The 21,744-nt window shown below is 40.7% G+C and overlaps 2 protein-coding genes across 3 annotated transcripts in view; both read right to left on the minus strand.

Moving 5' to 3' along the window:
* LOC110952896 (gap junction delta-2 protein) overlaps positions 1-2,273 on the minus strand; it is a 39,877-nt gene extending 37,604 nt beyond the window's left edge. The window contains exon 1 of the mRNA XM_022196646.2: positions 1,196-2,273. Within this exon, the coding sequence (XP_022052338.1) occupies positions 1,196-1,266 (71 nt within the window). The 5' untranslated portion in view covers positions 1,267-2,273. The remainder of the gene's footprint in view (positions 1-1,195) is intronic.
* A 6,125-nt stretch (positions 2,274-8,398) lies between these two features.
* Positions 8,399-21,245, minus strand: nop53 (NOP53 ribosome biogenesis factor). Of its 2 annotated transcripts, none has more exons than XM_022196645.2 (12): positions 21,017-21,245; positions 19,415-19,491; positions 19,177-19,276; positions 15,818-16,020; positions 14,131-14,186; positions 13,944-14,039; positions 13,532-13,633; positions 13,263-13,427; positions 11,900-12,075; positions 10,286-10,352; positions 9,802-9,878; positions 8,399-9,696 (listed from the first exon to the last, which is right to left on the minus strand). In XM_022196645.2, exons 1-12 carry the CDS (start codon positions 21,220-21,222, stop codon positions 9,636-9,638), a joined length of 1,386 nt encoding a protein of 461 aa, XP_022052337.2. In that variant the 5' UTR covers positions 21,223-21,245; the 3' UTR covers positions 8,399-9,635. The 2 variants fall into 2 exon arrangements, with proteins under 2 accessions (XP_022052337.2, XP_022052336.2); XM_022196644.2 differs by having other exon boundaries at positions 19,177-19,279.
* Between the last annotated feature and the right edge of the window lie 499 nt (positions 21,246-21,744).

Raw genomic sequence — 21,744 nt, forward strand, 5'->3', positions numbered from 1 at the left:
TTTCCTCGACTGCCTCCGTTCGTGTTGTACTTCTTTGGTGATTTTCTCCTCAGCAACCCTCTCTTCTGTCTCTTCTCTTTCTCGCTCTCGCTGAGCCCCTGCAGCCAGTATGACTAGCACATCTGATGAACCAAAGTGCGCTTGTAGCGTCTAACGAATGAGTAGAAGCAAATACTGACCACTTATTTACCATAAACACCCAGGAAACAACTCTAACTAGCCGTTCAGCTGCTCTCAGAATCACTTCAATTTCAGAACTCAACACAACTAAATTCCCACTCAGGGTTTTGTCAGCTTTGTCTGCCAAAAATAAAGAACATTTCCACACATGATTTACTTCACAAACTGCCCGACATTCATTCACTCAATAATTCAGGCGTACCAGGGAGTTGGTAGCTTGAGGGAATCGGTTTAAACTGCAAATTCAGACAGCTTCCGTGAACTCATGCTGAACCTGTGGTCCCAAACCTGTCCTAAGAAAACCCCCATCTGAGGAAAATGCCCTTTACTAGATGTAAAATCATGTTTAATACTGTTAAGGCGCTGATGTGCCTCTGTGGCTAAAACTCTCATGAATAATTGCTCATTCTGTGGCCGAGTACGAGTTATTCAAACTAAAATACAAGACATTGCAGCATGTAGGGGAATGCATAAATCATGACTCTCGTGACCCTGCGCTGGTGACTTGCTTTTTTTTTGGGTTGTGAAAATGACTTCGTACTTGACGGAGAAAGATAAGGAGGAGGAGAGGGTGATGGAGACGGTGGTGAAGCTTAAATGAGGCATGTTTACACGATGTGGTGGTTTCTGAAGCAGCGGCAGGGAAAGAGGGCACGGAGAGAAACAGCAGGAAACTATGAATGAAAGCACTTTTCAGGTGAGGAGTCTGTGTGGACGCTCGGATGATCAAAGCCTCTGTGTGGACTAACAGTGTGCATCTGACTCCCCCTCCCATCACGTCAAGTCAGAGGGATTAAAGAAGCTAAAGCCCCCCCTCACCCTGCAATCAGCCACTTTGGACCAGGAATCACTGACTGGAAGCAGAGAAGGATTCATATTCAGTACATTTTAAATCCTCTGTATGTCCACAGACACACAGCAGGAACACGCACCGATGAAGACACGTAAGAAAAGCGAGAACAGTTTAATCTTTTGTCTTGAATTCCCACCCTGTAAACCCACCACCACAGCTCACCTGCCGATCATAGTGGAGTGCTGCTGGACTGCGGCCTCCAGGAGGCGCTCTAGGATGGTCCATTCTCCCATGGCTGGAGTTAGAGGGCATCCACTGGGCACCAGAAATCAGGACTGACCCCGCTCAGCTGCTGTCAAACCTGCGAGTCTTCAAGTCCACTTGTTGAGATGAGGTAGGGAGTGGCTTCAGGTGGCCGGTTTAGTGTAAAAGAGGCGCTGAAAGGAGCTCAGTGTCGCCTCAGTTCTTCTGTTTTAAAGCTGTTCTTCACACCTCTGAGACAGCTGGACTCGCCTCTGCTCTGGCTAAACGTCCGTGTGAGTAATTCAGTCCATGCACTTCCACACGTGAGCGCCTCTTCTCGCTTTCTGCTCCTCTGGGTGCTCCTGACCCCTTCTACCTCTTAAAACAGCTGGTCTGTCATATGTTCTCACACCTGGCCTGACACACACACACACACTCTCACTCTCGTCTACTTCTGCCGAGTTTCAAGGAGCAATTTGTGCAAACAGACATCCATCATCTGCACACTAACACTCCGCCCTCACACGCTCCTTCTCTGACAGCATCTCGTAGTAACTCTGGTCCACACACTCATGTGAGCCTCAGGAACCAGGAGTCTCTGCTTGTCCTCTTCTCCTCCATCCCCTTCATTTCTCTCTAGTCGTCTTCTCTTCCAGCTGTTCTTCCAAAGGGATTCCTCCTCTTCCTCTTCCTCTCCGTTGCTCCTTTCTCGCCTGGTTTGTCTCAGGCAGAGCAGGACTGAAGCATCGCACTCCTCCGTCTCCTTCCTTCTGCTGGAAACCGTGAGAGAGGAGTTGCTGGTTTCTCCAGAGCTCCTTCGTGCTCGCCGCCTCTCTCCTTATATATTTCTCTCAGCGTGCTATACAACAGGCAGCCCTCCTTTCTTCTCTTCCCTTCATCTTGTTTTTTTCCCCTCTTCCCACTTGGTTTCTCTCTGTTTTCGCCCTCCACCTGCGTCCGTCTCTCCCTCTCTCTCTGAGCCAGTAGGCAGCCAGACCGAGCGTGTGTCTAGAGGATTAGAGAGGAATCATCTCTCTGCTCCTCCCCCCTCTCGCCTCCCTCTCACTCACTCTCCATCACCGAGCTTACCCTCCTCCTCCCTCTCCCCTTCATCTCTCGCTGCTCCACCACCAACAGCACCACTCTGTCCATTTTCCCACTCTCATCTCGCGCAAAACGTCGATTTTCTCTTCTGTTGCGTGTTTTTGTCAGGTGCTGTGTTCTTGCTTTTGTGCTTTGATGCCTACTGTAACTGCAAAGTGTGATCTGAGCTGCTCACACACTCAAACACACACATTCAGGCAGACACGAGATGCAGTGCCATGCCGAGGCTATACAAGGATACTGAACCAACACAGGGGAAATGTGTGACAGAGCCAGAATGTGATGGAATCAGTGCGTGAAGCAAACAGAATTAGAGACAGTCATCAAGATGTAACAGTCAGACGACTGTCTCCGTCAGCCCAACACACAATCAGAGAAAAAAAAACAACACAATTTTGATTAATTCTGTAATTATTTAGGCTGTAAACTGATATAAAATGGTAAAAATTGTGAAGGGATTGTGACGGATCATACACACCTCAGTATTTTGGAACGTCCAGAAGATTTGAAAATCTACAATTACAGACAAAAGACACTTGATGAGTTTTTAGGGCTAGTTCAAAGATCCAAAAACAGCAATTATACTCTCAGTCAACCAATTATCAGATCTGAGATAAGGCAATTATTGCTATTTCTACTTTTTGAATCAAATCCCAATTTAATAACTTAATTTAAAAACATGCCTCTGTCTATTCATTGGTCTGGAGTGTCGATCAGCGTCCCGCCAACAGCACTGTTGGATCTGATTGGTTACACATCACAAGCAACTCACAGTCAACAATGAAGGATGAATGTCCAAAACTAAACTTTTAATTACACATATGTAAAACATGAACACCCCAATCCTTTCAATGAAGTTTTGTGTTGAAGTTTGTGACTTTCAAAATTTCGACACCATAACAACTGCAAATATATTTTGTTTCCAAGTATCGGATATTGGGCTACTTGATCACTAATGAAGTATTCATATCTGGCCTGGGGGAAAAAAAAACATCAACCCCTAAAATTACATTATCAAAAATGTTATTTTCGACACCTGATTAAATTCCTGCCTTTGTTGGAGAGGTTTTGAAAAACCATTTGGATGATTTTGGAGGAAAAAAACAGAACATACATTTTTGAAGTGACAGCTGTTATAAAAACATGAAAAAGGAAAACATCAGCCTTTTTTTTTATTTTTATTTTTTTTTTACAGGGAACCATAACAGTTATTGGTAACATGAGTATTTAAAATAAAAAATTCCACTCCAGGCAGTAACAATATTGTTGGGCCATGACTTAATGTTTCAGTACACTTTTAATTTCAGTTTCAGCCACAGCAGGCATCTGTTTATTGACTAAACCCTAAAAGAAACCTGCATTGTACACTGGATATCCAACACCAGATTGTCACACAGTCAGAACCTAACTAATGACAAGAGTAGAGCATTTAGCTGCTAAACAATCAGTCTGTGGTGGAGACCAAAACAGAGCTAACACTGTTCACCCTAACATTACAACTTTAGACAGGTAAAGTGACTGGTAATGATCATCCTGTTACAATCTGGGATAGATTAGGCAGCAAATGGACAGCCGTGGCACTGATGTGTGTGGGGAGTAGAGGTTGGTTCGTGTGGTCCGATCCCTCAGAAACGTTACTGTAGCATTGTAACTGCTGAAAATCCTAATTCTGCTACAATACATACTAGTCAGGACACAGCTGCAGACTGATTGTTGTTAAATGGTTCACACTTACATTACCAATTTCATGTTTTCCATGAAATAGCTAACACAATGTAGCATTAGAACACAGCAGTGATGGTAGCTGGAAATGTTCCTCTGTACCTCTATGCAGATATTACATTAAAAATCAGCCGTTTCCAGCTAGAATAATCATTTACCACATTAACGATGTCTAGACTGGATTTGTGATTCATTTAATGTGATCTTCATTGAAAAAAAACTTTTCTTTCAAAAATAAGGATATTTCTAAGTGCCCCCACAAACTCTTAAATGGTAGTGCATGTAGCACATTTTAACTTTAGCTATGTGCTACAGAGCAATGTGTTTCTCATTTACACACACACCAACAGGGGCAGTGCTGCTAAGGTGCGTACCTACCATTGGGAGCAACTTGGAGGTTGCCCAAGGACAGTTGGGCACATGGAGGGTTTAAACTACCGTCCGTGGCCGTCCTGAGGCAGTGTCCACTGTGGGGATGTGAATGTCAGAACTGGACCGTGGAAGAAGGGGCTCTGGTCTGATGAATCATCTCTTATTTACATAATGAGGACGAGCAGGTGCTTGTGCGTCTGTTACCTGGGAGGAGACGGCACCAGGATGCAGTATGGGTAGAAGACCAGCCAATAAAGGCAGCATGATGGTCTGAGCAACGTTCTGCTGGGAAGTCTTGCATCCTGCATGGATGTGGATGTTACTTTAACACATACCACCTACTTACAAATTGTAGCACATCATGTACACTCCCTCATGGTAGCAGTACTCCCTGATGTCAGTGGCCTCTTTCAGCAGGATAATACTTTGCCACGCTGCAAAACAATGCTCAGGAAAGATTTGAGTTCAAGGAACTGACTTGGCCTTAACCAAATTCTCAATCCGATCAAGCATCTGTAGGATGTCCTTAAAAAAACCAGTCAAATCTATGGCGGCTCTACCTTGCAGCTTCTAGGACTTAAAGGATCTGCTGCGATGTGTTGGTGCTCGATACCTCAGGATACCTTTAGAGGTCCTGCAGAGTTAATGCGTCGACAGGTCAGGGCTGTCGTGGTGACACAAGTGTAAGGACATGACTTCAGGCAGGTGGTGGTGTTCTTGTGGCTGATCGATGCAAGTTCACACATGCAGACTGACGTTCCAGAATATTTAGCTCCAAAATAATTTTAATGATGATGGATGTGTAAATAAGCAACTGCTTGCTAAGAGGTTCAATGTAAAGAGCTTTGCAATTTTCTATGCGTTGCATTATTGCAGATTTAAACCATTCATCAACATCAAGCCTGATGGCAATTTTCTGCAGGTGGATTAATCTATTCATGTGTAAATTCTACCTTATGTTGCAGCATTCTGAGATGTTTGTGACCTCACTTATCCTGCATCACAAAGCCTATTGTGTCCACGTGCCTCTGCCTGTGTCCAAATACAGCATCTGTGAGTTAGGAGGTGAGACAGGCAGGGGGACAATGGGCCGCCTTCCAAATTCATGTCACTTTTCAGCAAACAAGCCCAGGATTACATGGCAATGTTCACTAACACACATAAACACACAGGGACATCTCAATGCAGTGCAGCTGAGTGTTTTTCAGTGGCTTCCTCCGTCACTATCCGGCTCCGCAGACCGGAGGAATAGTAATCTATTCTGCAGGAGGTAATGAGTGACTGCACACACGTAATCCGTCCTACCCCATGCCAAGACAATCTGGCAGCACCGTGTCTCACACGTGAAGAGAGGAAGGCCGAGGGAGGGGGAAGAAAAGAAAAACACAAACAACTTGGCCGCACTCTGTCTCTGGCAGGAGTGTGCAAGAAGACACAGAGATATTTGTCTAACCCCCTGATATCCTTTTAAGGCGAGAAGCTCTGTTGTTTGACTATAGAGACTTTTGGATTCTCCTTTGAAAACACATGAAACCTGGTCTATTTTTGGTTTCACCATTTTGGTCCAGACTGAAATATCTCAGCTATTTTTACAGTATTCTCTTGATATCTGTACAAACATTCATGACTCAGAGGCTGAATTCTACTGCTGCTTCTCCTCCAGCTCCACCAGCAGGTTCATATCTGTGGCTCTGACTTAAATATTGTGACGACTGCTGGACAGACTGTCAGGACATTAGGGGCTGAGATTCACAACCCACCAGCATAAACTGTAGTTGTAGACCAAAAAAAAGCTTTGCTGGTAAAACATCTGTATCTGCTAAACATCAGCATGCTAGCATTGAGCAATGTAACATTGCAGCATTAGAGATAGCATGTCTGCAGAACCATTGACTAGCTGTGTCCCAGTTCAGGGGTTGGATCCTTTAAGGCTGAGCTGAGCACTGTTGAATGTTAAACAATCTGATTCTCAGAGGGCTTAACATTTCCTTCACCAGCTGTTAACACTCTTGTCAGAGCGCCACCTTGCAGCCTTGGCAGCAAAAGCTGCCGGTTAGGAAAGCTTAAAATTTGACTTCTTTGATGTTTTATCATACACGCTGGGAAAAGGAGTACTTGTTTCAGATTACAATCTTGGCCTGGAAATCCTCACTAGCATGCAATAAATCTTTGAGAAGCTTGGGTCGGGTAAAGGATGGAATTCTTGGCCATTTTCGAAGGTACTCTTGAAATCAGACACTCATCTTTGGGTTTCTGTGACGCATTTTGTTGCACCTCCTACACTGTGCTCAGTCATCGCTCATGCTAGAACCTCAGTTATGACGTTACGAGGTAGTTCTCTGAAGCAGTATAGAGTGGTCAAATACGGACATGTATAAGTTTGCTACTAAGATTAGTTTAATACTTAGCTGTGATGTTTACCTGAATATACTGAAGGTAACTTTGCAGTGTTTTCAGGCTAGTATAGGCAGGTGTAAGTGGAGTATACAGGTTTTCAGTAAGATCCACTGTCTTTCATATATGATTATTTGTGTTTACATTTAAAAAACAAACAAGGTGGAGTGAATTTCAAACTTGAAGTAATGCCAAAGAAGGAAAAGAAGACAGATCAGCAGACTGAATCAGGAAACACTCTTGATTCAGTCTGGAGTGTTTCCTGACTGAATCAGTCATTCAGGAAACTGACTGACTGATTAATTTCATCATGTTGCACTGATACAAGTATGGTATTGTGAAACTGTTAACATGAAGAGCAGATGTGTAAAAAAAAAAAAAACTTTTCAAATCATATTTTTTGTCAGAGTAGGGATTCTATACACTCTACACTGGTGATCACTAAAATTAAAGATTTATTTATCTCATTAATTTGACAGGGTCAGTTTAGTCAATAAACCCTATATAAAAGATGGATGTAGCCTCTGGGTCTGAAAAGTGAAGCCAGTGCAGAAGTGCTTTACACCCAGCAGGGGGCGACTGGTTGTAAAGAAAATTGTACAGAAGTGTGTGAGAAAATGACCCAACTTCTCACTTGATTTCTTACCTTAGTAAACTTTCTCTTTGTAAGTTTTTGGTCTCAATTGCAAGTTTCAAGGCTCTGTAGATACAGCATGTAGTTCATTTTGTAAATGAATGTTCTGTTTTGAGTGAAATAATTGATAAAGCATTGATGTTTTAAGTCGAGGCTACTTTTTCCATTTACAAGTAGCCAGGATATCGCCCTGCACAGGGTCCTTGAGATCTCAGTCAGATCCATCGCTCACTCATTAGGCTCAGTTTGGGTATTCAGAACAGCAATGGGTGCCATGACGGCTACTGTGTCCACCTTTTAGCTACGTTTGGAAGCCATCATTTAGTAGCTGTTCAAGAAACTGCAGTTTTTGGCACTGCTGTTCCAGGGGCTTCATTTCTCAGCTCTGGAAGTTGCCACTTCCACATTGCCAGGCTGGTGTAGGCGAGCATCATCATCAGTCATATCTGCCCCTTTACAGCTCCATCCTCTCTTCCAAATATAGTCACTGCTGAGTCCAAAAAAACACCTTAACAAACAGACAACTCACTCATTTTGTGCTGTTTTGAAAGAGTATGACGCCAGCAGGCAAACGCCAAACTTGAGGATTCAAAATGGCTGTCCACAGTTGAATGGAGGACATCACGGGGACTGGATAGATCTTTCATATTCAGTCTGTTTGTGGCTCTTTCTTTGTTGTCATAAGTCTCCGCATTTTGTCCTCTGTGGAGCCCCATAGATGTGGATTGTCAATCCACCCCACAACTGTTTTTTGTGCAAGGCCCACTGTGCACCAATTAAATGAAAAGAGATATTCAAAAATGTCTGTGCCATCAGTAAAAGCGTTGAGTGTCGTACAGTTTTGTCAATAGATGTGTGGAGTTAGGGGGGATTGGGTGTCCATTGTATTGTATCAACGTTACAACAGGCTAAACACGATTACTGTTAAAGGTTGCAATAAAACAGCATGGCTAATGTGAAAGTATTATCTGGTAATTTATTGTGTTCGCCATTAAATCCAATCAGTAAAAAGTAATAGATGAGGTTCCTTGGGGACAAACTGTGCTTTTTCCAAGTCAGCAGGTTAATTCATCAGAAGGTAATTAGCATAAAAAAACATTAATTAGCCACTGAAGTAGGAGGTGCTCTAGAGTCTTGCGCACTCTTTGGTTGGTGAGGGGGGTAAAGGAGAGAGATCAAGTGATTTAGACAGCTACTTGGGGGGGGGCTTCTGCACACTCATAAGGTAAAAGATTACATTTTCACACTGATTAACGGATAAGAAGCTTTGGCGTCACTCCAGGCACCATGGGACATGGTGTGTGTGTGTGTGTGTGTGTGCGTCCTTGTTCACACCAGCAGGACACTGAAGGCAATTATAGTTTTAAGCCAGCGGGTTGGAATCAATTATCACATGCCAACTTCCTCCATCCCATCTGTCTGAATGTTTTCCCACCTAAGATGGAAAAATTAATCTATGTAAATGAAACTCCAGTTAATCAGCTAATTTAATTATGGGCATATATTATTTTGTTGTTGCCTCTTCCCTTAACTTTTTAATGACTCACCAGTACATGTTAGTCTGGGAGTCTGAGACTAACATATGCTCATATAAAGAAGACAAAGTTAGTAGGTACGAGAAAAATCGTAATGAAGGTTTCTGCTGCTGTAGCTTTCATTTTGGAGATAAATCCTGCTGCAATACGACCAGCCTGTGTGACACCATCATGCAAACCTTTCCCTTTTTTTCATTTAATACAGGCTGTATTACAAGGTTTAGGTGTTTTGAGGCGCAGTAATCTTGAGGAGCAGTCATTCTGATAGCTGACATAAAGCAGACTAATAACGCTGCAGTGTGGCTGCTGAGCCTGTTAATAACCTCCGCTCAGAGTCTTTACTCATGTATGAGCAGAGCAGTGGCACACTGACATTTGGCCTCGGCAGGTTCAGCTGTACACTATAAAACCTTTGATAACTTGATCTTGATCAGGGTCATGTTATGTAACAAACAAAAATAACGTGAGCCGCAAGACCGATACCGTGACAAAAAAATAAGCTTCACTCCCAGTCACAGTTTATGTATCATTGTTGTGGGTGACATATTGTGGTAGCAGTTGTAATCATCAGTCGGTATGTTGTATATACACAAAGTTCCATTATGCTGTACTTGTGGTTTTAAATGTTGTCCAGCTTCTTCTGGTCTGTGGGTTGCCACTAAGTGATCTCTTTGAAAGCCCTCTTCTCCACATATTTCACCTTCAGTCTCCTCTTGAACCTAAGAGACAGAGTGAGGTTGGAAACGTACATTTTAGTCAACATACACCTTGTGAGTGTCCGCCACTGTGAACTTCTGATGACACGTTACGTAAGAGGTCCTTACTTGGCTCTATCTCTCGGTTCGATGAGGTTCCTCTTCTGCAGGCTCTTGAAGCGGTCCTTGAGGATGCTGCCCTCTGGCTGCAGAGTCACAGCATTACAGGAGGTGAGAGGGAGAGACGAGTCGAGACAAATCCATGAGACAGGCGTCACTCTGCTCTGACTCAATACACAATTCCCACCCAAATTATAAAATCCTATTCACACTACAAAGGCTGGTTTAAGTATTATAAAAAGACATAAAGGCAGGAGAAGAAGTGGGAATTTTCCACCGGCAATTAGATCAAATGAAAGTGTAATGATCCCTGTGGGGAAAGTGGGTCGTCACAGCATTAGAGAATGGGATAAGGCTTAGAATAAGACAATACAAAGTGCTGAAGATAATACACGAACCAAACGAAGCGAAACTCATTACAGATAAAGGGTGTCCTCACTGGCAGAGGTCGAAGTGGATGAGTTAGCACAAATAACAAGTGATGGTGAAGTACCTTGAGCCGTCGCAGGGAGCCGGCCAGCTCGTTACTCAGCTGAACCTCCAGGTCCTGAGGCTGGAACCTGCCAACAAGAATGAAAAGCAAACTTTACAATGTGGATGAAAAATGTCCCTTCACTGCCAAACTGTCTCCTGCTGAAATAAGCACAGGTAAAGCTTTACGTTTGTGTCATTAGCCCTCCTGTTGTCTTCATTTACGAGGACTGAAATATATTGTTTCCTTGTCTGAAAAAAAAAGAAAATCTGCAAAACGAAAACCCCAAATTTCTGAAAATTTGGTCAATTTTCCAATAATTCTTTAAAAGTTTCCTTTAAAAGTTTTATTTTTTAAAAATCCCTCAAATTTGGCAAGAAAATTCTTGAAAATATTTTCAAAAAATTAGGAAAAATCTTCCCAAAAAAATCTAAAAATATCTAAAGTGATTACATGTATATCAGCAAAACTTCTAATATTTTCTTTAAGAACATTCACATAAAAATCAACTAAAATCCAGCGAAACTTGCCGGATTTTGGTTGATTTTTATGTGAATGTTCTTAAGAAACATTTTTAATGTTTTTTTTCCACCAAAAAATGTTAAAATGTGGACATCACAAGTTTCACTGTGAAAATATACATTTTTTCCCACATTTTCAAACTTTAAAAAGGGTCAATTTTGACCTGCAGGATGACACGAGGGCTAATGTCATCTCCATAACAGTCACAGGTGGCTTGGTTTTACATTTTAAAAAAGCTATCCTTCATGCTGCTGAGATGGCACCAGCAGGTAAACCAGAGGATGCTGGCTTGTCCTGAGCAGTAGTGATACTTCACCATTCTCCACCCATACATACTGGGTGTTAGTTCTGGACTGGTGCAGGTCCAGAGTTGGTCAAACTTATGAATCATTGAAGAACTAGTTTCTCAGGCTGGAAAGTTACTACGGTGCCTCATTACTGTCACTGTTTAAGTCTCAACACCAGTTTTGTTGCTGAAGCTTGTTCTAGTCTAAGATGAACTTCTTTAGAGGACCACAGTGTAAGGAAGCAGCTTTTTTTCCCTCACACAGACCACATCTAGTAAGCTGCTGAGGTCAATATTCATCTCATTTTGCCCTTCAATGTTAATATAAGTGGTTCTTAGTTCTAGCTGAACAATGTTTGTGAAACTGTGGAACCAGCATTCCTGGATGAGAGTCGGTTCTCTGTCAAAAGGCACCAGCATCAGCTTAAAATCAGCCACTGAACTGTCCTGTTCAACTTCATCTGGAGCTTTGAAGTCTGACACAATAACCCTGATAATCTCATTCTGGCTTGAGACTTCACATTTATAATAAAATCCTACTCTACAAAGTGAAGGTGAAGGATTTTTAGAAACATGAGTAACTATCTGTAAGAAAGGATCTAAAAAAAAAAAAAAAAAAAAGAGTATTCGGCTGAATTATAGAAATGAATTGATCCTTAACCTCACCAGTACTACAAACTAAAATCAGGATATCTTTGTCTATTCTCAGCTTTGACTAATTTTGAGCTCTGTAGTTTTATGAAAGGACAACAATAAATCAGTAGAATTCCCATTTAAAAGCAGAACCGTGTGTGAATTAAAAAAAAAAAAGAGTGTAAGGTGTGTACTTGAGTTTGCCGAGACGTCTGGGCTGCGATTTCTGGGCCTCCTGCTTGGCTTTGCGTTTTATCTGGTTGGATTTGGTCTTCTGTTCCCGCTGTCTGATGGAGGCCTTTATGGAGCGAAGCTGGAAGAGCTGCTGCTGCTGGTCAGTCTGCTTTCTGTCGGCTAATCGCTGCTGCTCCTGGAAAGTTACGAACAGGACAAACGTTGAGGTGGATGTTCAGATGGGGAGCGGAGCAACAAGGAGGAAACCATTACAACGGATACTTTGACAAACCGCAAAATAATTTCAATCTGGATGGTCAGCTAGTTTAGGATCCATCTGAAAAATAAATGTTTTGCTGACAGTGTGAGGAGTTAAAAGTCGACACTTTCAGCTCTGACACCCAGAGAGAAAAGCTCTGAAATCTTAAGTTGCTTTACTACACATTCAAATCAAACTTAACATTTTTGCGTCCTGATTCCCTCCAGACATGACTGAAGATAAAAACATATAAACTGCATAATAATTTGTGTCTGATGTAGTTTTTCCATTTAAAAAAGTTGATTGACAGAAGACATCTAAACCTTTTTCACTGAAAAACTCATGCATATGCAGCTCACTCAACACATTTCTGAGTGAGAGTGAACTTCAAAAACAATTGAAAAAATTTAACACTATATATTTTGTGCATATTTGTCAACAGATTTTATTTCCCTTAAGCAATCATATTTTTCTTTGCTTCTTTTTTTAAATTCAGGATCTGCTGTTGTAGACAGGAGTCCATGTGGTGTGAGTGTGAACAACTCATAAGGAATGAATAATGATGAATAACTCACTGCTGTCAATATGTCACCATTCAACTGATCATCTGACTGATTGATCTTCTGCAGATCTACAGTCCAATGCTGAACTGACAATTTCAATTCAAAAGATTAGGAAAGTTAAACAACTTTTTGGCGCCGATATGAATAAATCCTGCATCAATCTGTCCGATGAGTCACTTTTTTAAAAATCCCTGTTAAACTGTGACGTTTTCACTGACAGTGGAGTTATGTAGATCCACATCGAGTTGACTTTTAGCTGCGTTCTGTCACACAGTAGATCCATTTCAGCAGCAGACATTTTGACTCATCAAAGCAGAGAAAAGAAATGAAATTAGTGATGTCTCAGTTCTAGAAAGTATCCCTGTAAACTCTGATGGTGAACCAGTATACAGAAGTGGAGGACCTCCTCTAAGCAGCCATATTTAATAGATCAGTCCTTTCCTACTGTGACAAGTCACGATGCAAATCTCTCTGTGAGTGAATCAAACTACGTAGCTTCTAGAAGTCACTGAACAAGCTGAATTCTGAAGGTTTTACATGAGTTTGTCATTGTGTACGCACCTTAATTTTTTCTGCCCTCTCTCTCTTTCTCTGCCTCTCAGTTTTCTTCTCAGAAAGAGCGATTGCTCCCACAGCCACGTCCTCCTCCTCATCATCAGCTGCTGCTTCTTCATCTTCATTCTCCTCCTCTACCAAACCTTCCACCTGCTCACGCAGAACCGTCTCCTGAAAACCAAACAAATGCAGTTCAGATGAAAGAAATAAAAGCTTCATTTGTCATCTGCACTAGAAATAAAACAACAGATGAGAGGTGCAATAATCAGCTGCACCTCTGTGGCTTTGTCCTCTTTGTTGAAGGCCAGCTGTCTCTCTAGTTTCTCTTCCTGCTTTTGTTTCTTAACCTCCACGTCATGAGCCTCCTGAAGCAAAGCCTGAGTTCAAAGAGTGGGCAAAGGAGAGAGATTAACAGCTGATATTAGCATCTTTAACCAAAGAATTGTCCACGACTGTGGTTGTTAAACTGATCATCTTGGTTACAGTCTTGTGTTTAAAATGTAGACAAAAATATTACACATAGCTTTGCAATGATCTACATTAACTAGAAAACAGCATGCATTAACAGACTGCTTTCCTACAGAATAAAGAGCTCAGATCATTTTAGTTGAACAAGCTTTAACTGCAGTCATCACTCAAATGTGTTGCAGCAGTAACTAGGTCTGAAGGCGTAGATTTCTGAGTTACCTGGTGAGACAAGAAGTCTGGGTTGTAGGATCCTCCAGGAGCGATCACCTCCACAGCAGGCAGCACAGATGGCTTCTCATTCAGCTTCTCTGGACGCTGACCATTAAACGATACAGACAAATTAGTTCAACAAAGTGTCTAATAATAACTTGACTTTTATTTAAATGTAATAAATTCTTATCCTCACCTTAACCTGCCTCTTGCCCGTCTGCTGAAGATACCAGGGATCAGCTGATTCTTTGGCTACATTTCAAAGAAAAAAGAAAATCAGTTTTATGCAAGTTTTTTTTTGCAGAGATCTGCAATATTCAAATGTTTTCATAAATTAATCTAAATATCAAATAAATTCAGGTCCCTCAGGAGTTTTTGAGCTTCTAGTCAATGCAGCGGGAAACCCAGGCTCTGAGAAAGTGAACCAACTTTAGGATTCCTCCTCCTCAACTTCTCCATCTGGTTGGTCTGGGACAACATACAGTCACATGAAGACTTGTACGTTTCAACCAGTGTTCTAAACAGGCCACCATTCACCAGATTGTTCAATAAAAGAAAACTCTGGTGGCTCCTTCTTTGGGATTCCTCTGATCAGATCAGCTGGCAGTAAGAAAACACTCTGTGGCACAGAAATCTTGAAAAGCGTTTACCTGCACTATCCCAACATCTCAGATCGGCTGTCTGCCACAGAAAACATGCTGAACTAAGATGCAGCTTCCATTTAGTCACTAATGACACCCACAGTCCAAAAAATGCTGATTTTAGTTTAATGCGTTTAAATGTCAATTTCTTGTAGATGATCTACCAAATATTAAACACCAGGAGTGTAATGGTACACAACACTGTGATTAGCTGTGTACTTTGGTTTTTGAGTTCGAGCTCGATACGGTTTTGGTACCAACATTTGTCATTTATTCAAAAAAATTTAAACATTTTGTAAATAGCTAAAACTCTTACTGTAACAGTTAAGGCACTTAAATGCTGAATACTGAGAGTAAGAAAATTAATTAATTAATTAAAGACAAGTGGAGCATATTTATAATTAATTCCAATTAATCAGAGCCAGGGCTGCACAGTGGAGTAGTGGTTAGCACTTTCACCTTGCAGCAAGAAGATGAGTGATTGTTTGTCTGTGTATGTAGCCCTGTGACAGACTGGTGACCTATCCAGGGTGTCCCCTGCCTTCGCCCGAGTCAGCTGGGATAGACTCAGGCTCAGGCTCAGTATATTCTACAAACATGGAATAGTGAAAATGACTCCTTTTTCCCATGGCTACTTTTCCTTACATTTGACACCAGGGGGCACATTCTGTATATCGTTTGGATGCACAAAGGCCAAAGAAAAGTGTGTGCGGAAAGGAAGAGAAAGGCTAACTATGCTAGCATGTTACAGCTGACAGACAGCCACCAGCGCACTGCTAAACTGTGCCACATGAAACTCACACTCTACATTATTCATTCTGAGAGTGTAAATTAACTTCTGACACCAGCTGATAGGATTGGGAGGGTGTGATTTAACACAAAAAATAATTCACACAGTGGCTGCATGAGACAGGTGTGTAGGAGACAGACCAGAAGTTTCAAACAGACTCCCACACACCGTCTACAAAAATACATTTGATGTTTTGGTGCTAGATCGCAGAGGAGCCAAATGGACCAAGTCTCAGGACGTCACACACTGACAGGACAAACAGCAACAGTTACATTTCTAATGGAGCTCAACGCAAACTCTATACACAGTTAAAGAGGTTTCCTCAGATCCCAGATGACCGTTCACACAACAGACACCAGAGCTCCATGTTGATCTCCACATTCCCATTACAGAAATACTGGGAACACAAGGATGGGATCATCACTGGACACAAACACACACTCTCTACTCACACTCTTGTCCCCACATGTCGTAATATTCTCTGTCTGGGTTGTTGTTGGCCTCTGTCGCTGACTTCTTGGCCGTCCTGTCGACAGGCCGTCTGTTCAGCAGCTGTCTCTGCCTCCGAGGTACCACGCCTTTGGCTGCCAGCTGCTCGGCCTTCTGGGCGATGCGACGGAGCTTCTTGGCATTTGGCTGCTGGTAGGAGAGCACACTGGTGGAGGAGGCAGTGATCAGTCGATTGGGTGATGAAGGAGGACAGAAAAGAAATAAATAAAACCACATAAGACGGAGATTGAGCGCTACGCTGTGGTGTGCGTTTGCATTTCCTCAGATCCCAGGACACCGTTCACACAACAGCCTCCTGAGCTCCTGTGTGTCGTCTTCACATTCCCATGAAGGAAATACTGGGAGCGCAAGGATGAGATCATCACAGGACACACACAGTCCACAGACATTAAAGCAATAAATGTAACATAGATGTCTTTTAAAACATATTTTTAAAGCATTTGCGCCTCTAACAGATTGATCGTGTTTGAATTTGCTCCAGAAGTCTGTCACAAGTTAACTCCAGACACGTCTTTCTTCTGTCAAGCCACATTTCAGACAGATTATAACACCAGTTTGCAAGACAACTTACCCACAGACATTGAATTAATTATTATCAAATCCAGCTTTAGCTTTTACTGGTTCTGGTTTTTTCATAACCTTCTCTTCTGATTAAAATCAAAAATACTGTATCAAATGATAATGCACACCTGATCAGTATTAGACTTAACTATACCAATGAGACGGTGAAATATGCAGAGAACAATATGACAAAGAAAGGCTAAATTTATACTCCTGTAACGGATATAAAATAAGTGCACAAATCAGCAGATTTTTAGGCAGCTGAACATAAAACATTAAGTTGATGAAATACTAAATGTTGTAAAACATCTTGGTCAGTATAACTAGAGATTTTAGAATTACCCCAAGTTTGATTTTATATATTTATTTGATCAGGGATCATGCAATTAACATAGAAAACATCTGACGTATTGCATATAGAGTGTATAGCATTAAGAGATCATTTTCATCTGATGTTCCCTGGTTGGTCTTTTCAGTGAAAATAGTGAGAAGACCAACAGGCGCTGATTTATTGAGGCATTTAAAGATTAATTTGATGAAGCAAAGATCAATGAATCATATTTTATTTTAAAAATAAGACAGTGATGCCAGCGAATAGTTTTTTTTAAATCCATAATGTAAAAAGGATATTACTGCCCACCAGGTTATTCTCTCTCTCACATGTAACTGGAACACTCCCCCATCATTACACCTACACCAGCAGCCAATAGCATCACACGGCTATCAGCAGTGTAACTGATGAAGCACAATACAGAATACCAGCTGCACAGAATATACATAGCTGGAGTTCTGTGTGTCCTCTAAACCCATGAGTTTTCAACACTAAACGTCTATGTGGAGCTATATTCTAGTGTTAGAGTTAAAATGTTTAAGTAATGGATACACTGCAGTTCTTGTCTTTACATCTCGTTGCCATGTTGGAGCTCATGAACCAAAGCTGCTAAGTTAATTGCTAAGGATCATATTGTGTCACGTACACTTTATAACTAATTGTAAAGTTGTAACTGTTAGCTTGTAGATTTATTTGGATTGTTAGGTTAGGCTACACAGCAGTTTACCACAACATGCCATGGCCTGGTTAGACCAGCAGAGGGCAGTATTGACTGCATTATGGTGAAGTGTCCACATTTAACCCTGGTGTCCTGCAGGACAAAATTGACCCATTTTAAAGTTTGAAAATGTGTGTGTGTGTGTGGGGGGGCATCTTGACACCTCCTTCTACTGGTGGTGTCAAGAAGCCCCATCGTTACAGGTGAGACACACAAAAACAGCTCCCTAAGCAGACTTTCACTCTGTTTTAGGCCAGACAAGTTTCACAGTGAAAACTTCCACATTGTCAACATTTTTGGGAAATCTGCGAACATTCTTTGGTGGAAAAAATGACATGTTAAAAATGTCTCTTAACAACACTGACATAAAAATCTGCCAAAATCCAGCAAATTTTGCTGGATTTTGGCAGATTTCTTTTTTTGTGAATGTTCTAAAAGAAAATATTAGAAGTTTTACTGATATATATGTAATCACTTTAGACATTTTTAGGATTTTTTTGGAAGATTTGTACTCATTTTTTGAAAATATTTAGAAGAAATTTCTTGCCCCATTTGGGAGATTTTTTAACAAAACTTTTAAGGGAAACTTTAAAGGAATTATTGTAATTTTATTCATGAAGGCTTTGCAAATTTTCAGAAATTTGGGGAATTTTTTTGCTGAATTTTTGGATTTTTTTTAGACAAAGAAACAATTTTTTGGTGCCCGTAAATAAAGAAAAAAGGAGGGTTAAGGCAGTGAAAAGGTTTCATGGTTCATGTTGAAGTTACCATAACCTGAGTGCAGTTGTTATTTCACTGATGTTGTTGCATGCATATAAAGGGAGATTACTTCATTGTTAATAAGTTGGTGTGTTTCTCCTTGTAGAACCACACATTACAACTCCAACTGAAGGTGTTACTTGTGAGGCAGAGCTTAATAAAGACGTCAAACTACAGCGGCATCTCCTCGTGTTTCTGATCGAACACATTGCAGCGGAGCAGCACATATGACCATCTCAACATCAGATAATGAGAAGTTCCTGAAATCACGACAACACATAATTTTCTGGAGCTTCATTGTTTGTGTTTTATTGTAGAGGGGCTGTTTGAGCCCAAACTGTCAGTGTGAGATATGGGAGAAGATCATAGCGTGCATGTGGAGTCGGGCTGCCTGGTTAGGAAGATAATCTCTGAATAACTTAAAGCAGTTCAGATTTTTTTTTAACTGTTTTTGAAATCTTCTTTACGTGGAAATTAAATTTAAGTTGAAAGTCTAATACAACCCCAAGATACTTAAATGATGTCACTGAACTGATTTCTTGATTTTCAGCTTCAGATATTGTTGGTTTGATTTCCTCCCTGAGAAGCACATGTCCACTGTTTGTTCCAGGTTTAATACGAGGTGATTTTGAACGAGCCACTCTTGGACATTAACTATATATGAAGACAGGAGGTCTGCACATATAACTGCATCATCTGCATAAAGTTAACATGTTGCAGTGGAGCAGTTTAACAGGAGGTCATAAATGAAAAGGCTGAATGCTTGGCAAACAAACCACTGTAACATCCTTACATCATTCTGAAGTAATAAAGAGTCAAACTGACACATACTGCAGCCTACATAAAAAGCAAGACCAAACAAACAAACAAAATTGGGCTGCTTCGTCTTCCAAAGAGAAAGCAAAGGACAAAAAGCCGTGACTGATACTGACTCTTTAGCCGGTGGGACGAGGGAGTCATGCTGGAGGATCAGGTCTATCCTCAGAGGACGTGATGCTTTCCCTTTCCTCTTCTTCCCTTCAACGGATTCTTCTGCTTTAAAAATAAACAAAAAAGTTCACACTAACTAACAAGCTCAAGAGCAGAAAAAACATGTTTAAACAAAATATGTAAAAGTGCAATGAAACTACTTTGTTCCTGCTGTAGGTGTTAAAATAATCCCATATTTACCCTTCTGTTCAGCTTTCTTTGGTTGTCCAACATCCAAAAAGAACAAACTGTCATCTGACTTCTCAGACAGCAGACCCCTGAAAATATAAATGTCATATTTACAATTGGAATTAAAAAAAACAGCAACATTTACCATTTTATTTACAACAAATAATTATTTCAATTCATGGGCTAGTCTGTTGGAAAAATAGCAGAACACTTAGTAGAATACTTGACAATAGTTTTTAAAAAACACTGCAAGTTCAGAAAGAAAAACGTGAATTTTTCAAACTGCATGCTTCTGTTTTACTTCTGGAAAATAAACTCACCAGATTTATATTTACAATGATACAAAAGGGAAGGAAAGCAGCAGCAAATCCTCATCTTTGGGAAAACAACAGTTTTTTCAAGCGTAAAGGTTTAGTTGTACATTATTTATATCAAATAATTGAGTATTCTTTTCAGCAATGATGCAACCTTATGTTGATAGAAATTTTGGACAAAATCTGGGCTTCAACTGTAGCCCTAGTTGACTGGACTGGTTGTTAAGGTGAGACACTACAGGCAAAAACATCTGAAATCTGAACTAGAAACCTACTTTGAGCAGCGTTTACCAATTTTTATCTATTGCAAACTTTACACTACCGTGCAAAAGTTTGGGGTCACTTGCAAATGTTCTTATTTTTTGAAAGAAAAGCTTTTTTTCATTGAAGATAACATTAAATGAATCATGAATCCCGTCTAGACATTGTTAAAGTGGTAAATGACTATTCTAGCTGGAAACAGCTGATTTCTAATGGAATATCTCCATAGAGGTCCAGAGGAACATTTCCAGCAATCATCACTCCTGTGTTCTAATGCTACATTGTGTTAGCTAATGGTGATGAAAGGCTCATTGATGATTAGAAAACCCTTCTGCAGTTATGTTAGCACATGAATAAAAGTGTGAGTTGTCTTGAAAATATGGAATTGCCTGATTGAACCCAAACTTTTGAATGGTAGTGTAATTTAGATTCTGTACTCTAATCTGACAACAAAATGAAACAATAATTTGGAAAGTTTATCCAATGGTCAGATTTCTATTCAGGATAATAAAGCAAATCGTATATATAGTGTCTGGTATAACAGGAAGAGCTGCATATATTTAAGTCTGAATCCCAAAACCTATCTGTGGGTTTGTTATTTGTGGCCTTGTAATTGTGTTCCACAGAGGTGCAGGAAACACTTAGAAACTGCTGGGAGCTCAGAGGGTTAAACACATGTGTAGACAACGTGCAACACAGCAGTTCTTTACTTTTACACTAAGTAGTCAGCTGGGGAAGTTTAAATGTGATACCTGTTAGAGAAAATTAGCAACACTAACCCTAAAGTGTCTCTGCTGAAGAAAGACGACTTGAATGTCTCAATTTTAAACGTTAAACTATTTTAAAGACAGACATGAACACGAACCAACAATAAACGGGTAATGTTTTGAACATCCTCGAGGCAGGAGGAGTACAAGAGAGTCGATAATTACTGAGAGCAAATATTCACAAACTGTCCTGTATCAGATGTGGAGACAAATAATGACAACGAGAGTGTCTATTAAAGTTTAAAGCTTTGTTTCAGTCCTCTCTCACTCACCCTGTGGTCCTCTCCTGGTGCCTGACGTCCTCTAAAAACTCCTCTACATCGTTTATGTCGCTGTGTTTGTTCCAGTTCTTCTTCTTGTTCTTGTTCACTCGTTTCCTCCGACCGCTGACCAAGTCTGAGGGGTCTCGGGAGGGTTTTAGAGTTAAAAAACCTGGCTGTGAGACCGCCACGCGTTTCAACCTCCTGGCCGCCGCCATGTTAGAGGAAAAACACAACGGCAGGTTTCTTCTTCTTTGCTGTCTGAGTGACGCTGCTGGTGGCGCCACCTGCAGGACGGACGGTGTAAATACTGCTAAAATGCTTTGTAAACAACTTATGTAAAATTATTGTTTTTTTTAACTGCCATAAACAAGATTATGATCATTATCTGTATTTAAAAGAGAGTTAATATACTATATATGTGGGTTTAAAGTTAAAAAATAAAGTTTTAACATATTGGTTTTAAATTTGTTTTTTTATATTAATTACACAATAAATGCAATTAAAAGTGAAAATTAAGTATTAAAAGGCTGATAAATTGATTGCTAGTCTCTCTAAATTCACTCTTGATTATTGTCAGTGGTGTAGTTTCTTTTGACTCTTCCCATGTGAGCTACTTGAAATAACTTTTTACTAATTAAACTAAACTAACCAAAACGATCAATAATCAGGATGTTTAAAACTTGTTGCTCGACCTCGGCAGTGAGTGGTGGTCATGAGATCGTTTATCATGTTGCAGC

This window comes from Acanthochromis polyacanthus, chromosome 13 (genome assembly GCF_021347895.1).
Source record: "Acanthochromis polyacanthus isolate Apoly-LR-REF ecotype Palm Island chromosome 13, KAUST_Apoly_ChrSc, whole genome shotgun sequence".
In the NCBI taxonomy this organism is placed as follows: Eukaryota; Metazoa; Chordata; class Actinopteri; family Pomacentridae; genus Acanthochromis; species Acanthochromis polyacanthus.

Excerpts from the sequence above, each read along its gene's own strand:
- nop53 (XM_022196644.2), bottom strand. The coding sequence starts at position 21,222 with ATGGCGGCGGCCAGGAGGTTGAAACGCGTGGCGGTCTCACAGCCAGGT. Across the intron at positions 13,634-13,943 it reads CAGACTTCTTGTCTCACCAG|GCTTTGCTTCAGGAGGCTCA; the intron begins GTAACTCAGAAA and ends CTTTGAACTCAG. Across the intron at positions 9,697-9,801 it reads GAACCGAGAGATAGAGCCAA|GTTCAAGAGGAGACTGAAGG; the intron begins GTAAGGACCTCT and ends TCTGTCTCTTAG.